At 35.1% G+C, this 9,426-nt stretch overlaps 1 protein-coding gene across 1 annotated transcript in view; it reads right to left on the reverse strand.

Moving 5' to 3' along the window:
• Window positions 8,776-9,426, reverse strand: part of LOC109820767 (probable serine/threonine-protein kinase PBL19) — a 9,864-nt gene continuing 9,213 nt past the window's right edge. Inside the window, exon 5 of the mRNA XM_020386961.1 lies at window positions 8,776-9,402. Coding sequence (XP_020242550.1) covers window positions 8,974-9,402 — 429 coding nt within the window. The 3' untranslated portion in view covers window positions 8,776-8,973. The remainder of the gene's footprint in view (window positions 9,403-9,426) is intronic.

Below are 9,426 nucleotides of genomic sequence, written 5' to 3' on the forward strand. Positions count from 1 at the left end.
TCTTAATTGATATACATGATGTATTTTTCCCCCCTTTTTTGTTGAATTTCTTAAAAACGTAGTAGTTTGCTGTTAAAGTATTTCTTAATTAGTAATGTTCTTTAGATTATAAAATTAGAATCTAGAAGCCAAAGAGCAACTTGAAGGTATGTCCAAATATACAAGAGGTTGTTTGGTTAATGGGAACTAAGGCCCCGTTTGGCAAAGGGTTAATGAAGAGGGGTTAAAGAGAAGGATTAATGTACTTAGCCCATTTGATAATCCGAAGGACTAAATTATTAACCTGTTAAATAAGTTTTATTTTAGCTCTTATGATCAGTTTTAGTGTTTGGGAATAACAATGATTTTGACTATTTTTTTTATAATTAGAAGGGTTAACTCTTATTCCATCTAAATAGGAGTATTAGTAAACCCCTCATTTTGAGGGGTTAACTCATTTTAACCCCTCTAGAGGGGTTAACTTAACCCTTCTATATTTTTTATGTTTGGCAAATTATGGAGGGTTAACTCACTTTAACCCTTATATAGATTTTTTGTGTTTGGTAGGTTAAGAAGGGGTTAAGTCTTATTAACCCCTCACTTAACCCTTTGCCAAACGGTACCTAAAGTTATAGGAATAAAAGTTGCCGTCAAATCTCTATTTTCAACGTTTAGTTAGAAAGTGTAATTTGATTTGCACTTCGTCGAAAAATTGCAACAAAAATATAAAATCCAATAACTAGTGCAAGCCTGCAACTAATGAAATATTTAATTTGGATTTGGAAATGCATTGACTTTAATAAAAATACATACAGCCAATAGATGATATTGAAAAAAAAAATTCCCCTTTCCATAATAGATGTTACATGTAGCATTTATATGTGCAAGGCTTGTAACATTTGCAATCATAGTGTACCAAACAATTTCTGCACGTAGGGCTATTAGGTTGAATGGAAATACAGTTGCCAAACCAAATAGAACAACCAAATTTGTAAATATATTGTTTGGTTTGCAACTTTGTAATTAGCAAAAGTAAGTAGACTTGCATTTTGTAGAAAAATGTTACAACAAATGTTACATCAAATTTGTTGGGAGAAAAAACTGCAAGCTTAAAAAAAGAAATTACAGAAATAAAAATAATTACACCTCACCAAAATAAATCTTTTCACATCTAAATAGAAAAATCATCTAAACAAAAGTTTTCTTATTAACACCAGTTGCTTTTTAACCAAACACTGAAATTGCATTGAAAATACACTTCCTACAATATAATTGCAGATAGTCAGACAATAAATTTAAAGTCGATTTCCCGCAACAAATGTTGCAGCAACATTTGCTGCAATTTATTTTTGCAGTGAACCAAACAACCCCGTGGGGTTGTTGCCTTTACAATTGTGGCATACCAACATATCATAAGTTTGCGTTTACAATTACAGCATACCAGCAATATCATAATTCTTCTCTTCATATTAACACTTTGCAGTTTGCATCCTCTTCATATATCCTCTCTTATTCCTAATTGATCTCAAAATATATCACAAGAATCATGAAACTTATGTCCAAAGTCCAACTTATAAAATAGCCGATGCTTCTTAGATTAGTAGATGTTAACGTGCTTTTCATCCTTTACAAAAATTCTTCATTGCCTCCTTTATAGAATCTCCTCTTGTCCCTATATATAACCCGGGTATTATGTGGGTAATTAATTGGCATCTGAAGTTATTAAAAAAATACTAATAATAAAACAAAAACAAAAAAATATATTAAAACTAGTGAGAGATTCACAATTGGAGGCGTAGATGAAATAATAAAGACACGGTTTTCAGTATAAATCAATGAACGTGCTGTTGACCATAACATTATAACATTAGTTTTCAATTTTGTCTCTTTTTCTTGACCGACGCATGAAGTCATTAGGCCATATGATTCAGACTCGAAATCTACAAACAAATGCAAAATACCAACAATTAAAGAAAAAAAAAAAGTTCGTTCTGCCTCAAACCTATTGATTGTCTACAATGATTGAACTAATTTATCTATAATAAAAGGTGCTGATCTTCCAGGAAATTCTAAGTTCCTCTCTTGTCTGTTGGTAAGTGATAAAAAAAATACAAACAAAAGCAGGCAGAGAAGACATGGATTGGTGTAGAAATCTTTGATGACGAGTTAACAAATAGCCAAATTCATATTTGGCTATTTGTGATGACAATAAAACATGATAATGATGTAGATTATGGCTTCAAGGAACTTCCGAGAAATTCATCTTTGGTTGTTTGTGCAAAGATCTGGAGGAAAAAATTTATTGCTTACAAGGCGTGTAAAAGTAGACAACGCCTCAAAAATTGAGATTGATTAGCTATCAACTTTAAACTTTGAGACTTGCTACCTAGACTTATTTTCGGTTTATATTTCTTTATGTCCAACTGAAAAAATCTCAGAAGAGAAACACACTGAAATATCAAAAGATCTCTCCGCAACATATTGACATCACATGACACCCATATTACAGATACATTTTATCTTTGTTGTATTTTACTTGCTTGTGTTCTCCTCTACTCTTCTATATGCACATACATGACACATGACACATTATAATCTCGCGGCTCTCTCACTCTACACCGCCTATATTTTGTTCATTATGATAAAGAAAACCAACCATAATTAAGAGAAAATATCAGGGATGAGCTGGTAGGAGGAAATTTCTCTTGTGATGGTTAACTAGTTCATATGTCACCTTTGAATTGAACGCTCACTGACTACATATTATCTCACCTATATAACACCTAAGTATCATTAACTATATTAATCGAATAGTTGAAAGAGACATTTCTATCTTTAAGCCTATGAGCAAAATAGTATGGAGATAACAAGATATTTTCAGACAATGAAATCAACACGGATGAGGTGCAATCAAGAGCGGAGAAAATTCGTTTCATATTGACAGTTGGTACACATTATACATCTTCTTATTAAATTAAACTTGGAATGATAATTTGATAAGCTGAAAAAATTTTATTTTGATTGTCTAATATTTAATATAAGAAATACCTATGTATTTTTTATTTTATTTTATTTTCTGATGATCAGGTCTCTTAGGGACAAAGTCAACCATTGTGCATTAGCAAAATTCCTTATTGAAGCTATCCTTGATGAAGAGGACTTCTCTGAAGTCTAGTAGAGATCTATTTATGTTTTATTTCTGGAGGAAATTATTACGTTAATCTCAACAATATTTAATATGTTGTTTTTGACTAATTCCAGATGTGGTGATATATTGTATGGATTTATTATCTCATTGTTTATCTCGTCTACTGTTTATTCTTTATATTTACCAAGGAGGACGGTGCCAGAGTGGGGAAATATGACATGGACGGCCAAAAATGAAGTAGCAACAAAGGAAAAAAATTAAACCAAACTGTTCTTAGCACGAACTTAATACTAGTAATATTTTAACATAAAAAACTATGTATTTTTTTTCTTTTTCCTTTCTGAAGATCAGGTGCACTTTAGTATCCTTCAAATTTTTAGCCCTGTCTTACATATTATCAATTAATCAACAGTTTCTATTTATCAAAATCTTTTGTCAACCAAGGGAACGCTTATCCAAAATCTACATGGGCCCAGGTATTTTATTTTTTTTCTTTTGATAATGTATATTTATTTGACTTTTGCATGAAATTGGATGATTGCTAACAGAAGCTCATGAAAAATTGCACTTTTAACAAAATCCTAATATTTTCAGTTCAACGATTCTTATGAGGATCTTCATAAAAGGTTGAAATAGATTGGCATAGAAATTTCCATAATTTATCCAAATTATGTATCAGCAGAATGCAGGTGGTTTCTTCTAGGAAACAGGAGGATGATGATGAAATAAGCAACCCTGAATACAACCATCTCAAGTCATCTAGTCCAAAGCCAATCTTAAACTTGAATGTTAATTTTCTTTTTTATATCAACTAATATGGGTGAACTTTCTGCCGTCCGTGGGAATCATATAAACATTCGGTTTTCCGCTGGATTTGCATTTAATTTGTGATATGTGGAGAGTTAAACAGGTAAGGAATGCTTTTAATTAGAATTTTGATGCTGAATATGTTTGCATCCAGCAGAGAATCTATAACTTTCCAATTTCTATCGGAAGCATATTGAAGACAATACCCCCCCCCCCCCCCCCCCCCCCCCCCCCCCCCCCCCCTCACAACAGCTTTTTTTTTTATTTATCAGAATTGAGACTCTTGAAATGAATGTGCATGTCAACTTTATACTAACATTTGAATCTTTTAAATGAGTACGCATGGCGACGGTGAAGGAGAAACTGACACCACTATGGAGTGTTCAAGAAGTGTCAGGTGTTTTATCCATGATAATTAGACTGTTAATGAATTATTGATTCCTCTAACAACCCTTATATTTGTTTGAATCCATCCGCATTCCACAGAATTGTCTACATAAATTTGTTATTCTTCAATTTACTGCGGGTGCCTGTCGAAAACTGGGACAAATATAAACAGCCTGATGAACAAGACTACATCGAAGGCCTTTCACATAATCTAGATATCGAGCCATCAAGGGAGGAGCTTTCAGACTTATCAAATGCCTGTAACGGATTATGGGAACTTGATTTGAACCGATTAGCCCACGGAAAAGATGACGAAATTTCCTGTGGTGAAGGGAAAAAGAAGTCTACCAAAAGCAGGATACGGCATCACAAAGCCTGTTTAGTTGGCTAGTCAATGATATACTTACACGACCTACTTATTGTCGTTCTCTTTTGGATAATTACAACTCCAATTCGGGGTATAAAAATTGTTGCTGTCGAGGAGAAATACGAGGAAATGGCATTTACGAAGGAAATCAACAGGACAACACCGATCAAATGTTTGTATTCGTATCTTGTTTCTTCAGGTATCATCTCTGAGACCTATGAAGAGTTTTAAGAGAATGTTGCAAAGACTTTGGTTTGGTCTCTATGGAAGAGGAGGTGGATCTAGCTCATCTTCTTCCTTTGAGCGTGACTTTGAGTCGTGTGACACTAGTTAATTACTCAGTATATACATAACTTGGAATTATAAGCTGTAACACAAGCTACATTGCTATTCTAAGGAATCAATGACAATTAATGTCAAACATACGTACACAATTCCAAAGGGGTGTGTCAGGTTTTGCTCGATCTCCTGTAAGTATATAACAATACAATGATGATACACCTCTTTTTTTTCATTTTCACCATATAATGATCATTGTTTTGTATCGAATTTTGCAGCAGCACTTTGAGACTCAGTTGCTCACAGTTCAGTTTGAATGGAATGGCATTCTGAAAGCAGTCTCCAGCACTTTCAGTTGGAGTAAGCCCTGAGTTTGAAATTGCGTTATACACTCTTTGCTCCTCTGTAGGTGGAGAGAATAATCAGGTTTTCTCCGTGCCATGTCATGTGAATATCAAATGTTATCGTATGGGAAACAATATGATTGGTTGTCTTTCCTGTAGCTGCTGAATGCTCATTTTGAGGCCTGAGGGAATTTCTTAAAGTATTGATGTGTTCACTTTTTTGAACTCTGCTAATATATGTTGATGGTGAAAGTGAACTATATTGTTGTCATGCAGCTCGGTTCTCCCAACAATTTGTTCTCTAACTAGCAAACAATGATTTTTTCACTTCATTTCAAATTACTTTAATCGATGGATGTATTTTATTTTACTTATGGCCGAGGCTTTGAAGTTTGAACCTCCTGATTCTTTCCATTTTATGATGGAAACCAAACTCAATAATCTAACTTGTTTGCATCAGCCAGTTGGCATGGGTGTGGACAGTTGTGAAACAAAGCCAATGTGTAGTTTTCGACTCTTCTATAAACCCTGAAACACCTATTGATGCTTTTGCCCCTAAATTTCTCAAATACAGTAGCATAATATGGGTGTGAGACATTCATTAATTCAAAAAAAACAACAACAGCAAGAAATCGTTTAATTCTAAAGTTTCCTTCATGCAAGGTGTGGTGAATTTGAACATAAAGTTACTGTTTCTTATAGATTTCACAATGTCACAAAGCCGCATCTCATTTTAACAGTAGTCATAGAAGAGATGGCATCAAAATAATTTTCCATTTGCTTCAATTCTTAACACAAAACTAGAGACTATCTACTCACAGACGGAAAACAAAATTCTTCAAAAAGATCCCGAAAATCTCTCCGTTCTAGATGATGCATTCCTACAAAAATCAAATCATCCATGCCTGTGTAAGTTACCAAAAATAGCTACTTTCACATGAAATCTACTGTAATTTCTATTAAAAAAAACTATTTGACACCTTAATTCTTCTCTGATGAGCTCTCAGACGCAGCATTGGATCGACGAAGGTCGTCGATGAGTCCGCTGAGCTCTTTTCTTGCAGATTCCCTTCCAAACATGAATCCGTACCTAAAAGAGTGATCTTTTTTTGTTTAAAATTCTTTCAATTAGAACAAAGAAATTGAGAGGCTAAAGAAAACTCTCAACCCTAGATTGGGGAATTCGATTACCAGAAGGAGATAGCAGAGAATACTCCAGCAGCAGCTACAGTTTGGATCAGTGTGAGCTTCTTCTCCATTGCTCTCAATTTGGGGGTTTAGGGTTTTGGGCACTAAGTCGAGGCTTTTTGTTGTGGTTAGTGATTGTGGGCGATAATACTGGGCTTATTTCGCTTGAGATATTGGGCTTATTTATGCTTGGTCCAAGTTTAATATGGCTAACATCTGAGCACGTGATTTAAATCTCTATGTTATTATTCTCTCTGTAATTGTATACAAATATACAATTTTACTTAATAACATTATTTTTTTTTTAATATTTGTAATCATGTCATTGTTAGTTTGCTATTTACATATAATTCTTAAGTGTTAAAAAATATTAAAAAACCTATTAAAAATAATTAAATGTTAAGTGAGCCAAATGGGCCGACCCGTGTCATGGCTCATCCCGCATGTTCTCGGGTCCATGAGTGGGTTGTGCTAAGCTCTAGGCTCAAGAACAATCGATAAAACACGATTCGCTCAACTCGTTAGGAGTCGCGGGCTGGCTCGCCTTGCCACTGAGCCCGCATGGACCAACACGCGTGACGAGCTAGCACGGCCGGTTGCCCACCCCTAAAAGGACACTTTATGCCCACCCCTAAATAGGACACTTTAACTTTAGAGGATTATTAAATAACCCCCATAACTTAAAACATATTAAAAAACACACATTTAGTTAGTGGTTATTAGAAAACCTCCTTTTAAGTATGATATTTCATCACAAAACCCCTTAACAATGTGACCATAATTTTTTATTGGCAAAAATACCCCCTTAGCTAGTTGTACCCCCACGTGTAAGTATGTGGTGTTCTAATAGCATGTTAGGGGGTTTTCTTATAAAATCTTAAATTGAAAGCGGATTTTCTGGTAACTCATAACTCAATGGAAGTCTTCTGGTATTTTAAAACATATGGGAGTTCATCGAATAATTGTTCAAAGGCTTTTATTATTATTTTTTTTTCGGGGTTGGGGGATGTGTTGTAATATTTAGCCTAAAAAATGCTATAGACATATGTGCCTTAAGTAGACTTTATAACAGATGATTACGTTGATATAATATTCCGATTGCGTTGTTATAATTTCAATGATCGGTCATACACATATTTTGAGTATACTAATATTAGTTGCCATGATATATTATATATCATTATTAGACTACAGATATGAAGCATGCTCTTTAATAGTGTAATAATAAAAATTAAACGCGTTAGTAATAGGAACCTTCTGTCGTCGCTAGTACAAAACTAAGTATCACCTTAAATTAACTTCCCAAGGAAAACGTTCCGTTGCTAATAAACTACAATTCCTACAAAGAATTGTGATTAAAGAATCCTAATCTCTTTGACCATTTAACTACCACTTTTGACCCAGTCGGAACACGAATATTTTTCCAACTGTTGAGTTTGAAAGTCTATGCATGCTCTCATTGCACGAATTGTTCATGACCGCTTGATAATTTTAATTATTATTCTCGTAAATTTATTCATTCTATTTTTGACCAGGCAAATAATTGGTTATCACTAAAATAATAAATAACTTTGATTAAGGAAATCTAGTCATTTTTTATTTATAAGGGAGAGAATCTAAATTCTTATCTTTTTCTTACAGAAAAATTATTTAAAAAAAAAAACAAATAGACATATTATATATATATATATATATATATAGTATTATATAATTATAATATTTATATATATTATATTCATGTGTGATGATGACAACGGCGGGCAACAGCTGCGCCGCTAATCCTTTCTGGAGAGGCTAGATCTACTTCCTCACCCCTCCTGAGGAGGGCTAGATCTGACTTTAGGCGGCAGACGTCCTTGTCTACAGTTGGAGCGGGGGGAAGCACACTTGTGTTGATCTCACGGGGGGTGTCTCATTGGTGGGTTGGTAATGGAGTGTTCACTGTTGGGCAGTGCAGCGGATAGAGCGGCAGAGGCGAAGGTGGGCAAACATGATTCAAGCTTGCAAGGACAACCACACAAGTTTCATCCGTTCCGCGTTCGTACGTTTTGGTTTCCTTGGAGCTGATGCGGTGGAATTCCTCAGGAGGGTACAAAAATTTATGAACGAAGAATGTGACGACGACGGGATCAGCTGAGTATGTGTTTCGTAGGCTGGGTTTTGCAATACAGAAAAAAATTATTTATTTTATTATTCTTTTTTCGGATAAAGTTAAAGCGTAATCTCACAAACCCCCCCCCACCCCCCCCCCCCCCCCCCCCCTTTCAGTGGCCAACTTTGAGAAAAGCCCCCTCAGCTTCATACACACACAGTTTCTTTCATCTACAACAACATTACTGCCTCATGCACGAATTGTGTTTTCCAATAAAAATGTAACCAATAGATCTATTTCATGCCTGCACTCCAATAAATTAACCACCTTCATCATGAAAATACTTACAAAAACAAAGCACTTCCCTCTCTCTTATGTACTTCTAATTTCTTTTTCCTTTCCCTGACACGCTGCTAGAACTCTCCCCCCTTGAATCTCCTGACCCTCCACCACTTTCTTTAATCTGAGCTATCTGCTTCAGGCTCTCAACAACCTCACTCATCTGTGGCCTTTCTTTTGCTTGTTTCACTAAGCACTTATCAGCAAGCTTTGCAATCTCTCTGGCAGCTTTAACAGAGAACTGATACTGGAGCCTAGGATCCATGATCATGTTGAATCTTCTGCTTTCTATTGGGAACTGTTTCACCCAATCGAGAAGCTTTTGCTCGTTTGCTGGACGATTTCTTTCAAGGGAGCGTCGCCCAGCGAGGAGCTCGTAGAGTACCACACCAAAGCTCCATACGTCGCTTCTTGTTGTCAGATGGCCTGTCTCTATGTAGTCTGGAGCTGCGTATCCATATGTTCCTACAACCTGATATATACAATATCATATGAA

Source organism: Asparagus officinalis, chromosome 8 (assembly GCF_001876935.1).
Source record: "Asparagus officinalis chromosome 8, Aspof.V1, whole genome shotgun sequence".
Lineage (NCBI taxonomy): Eukaryota > Viridiplantae > Streptophyta > Magnoliopsida > Asparagales > Asparagaceae > Asparagus > Asparagus officinalis.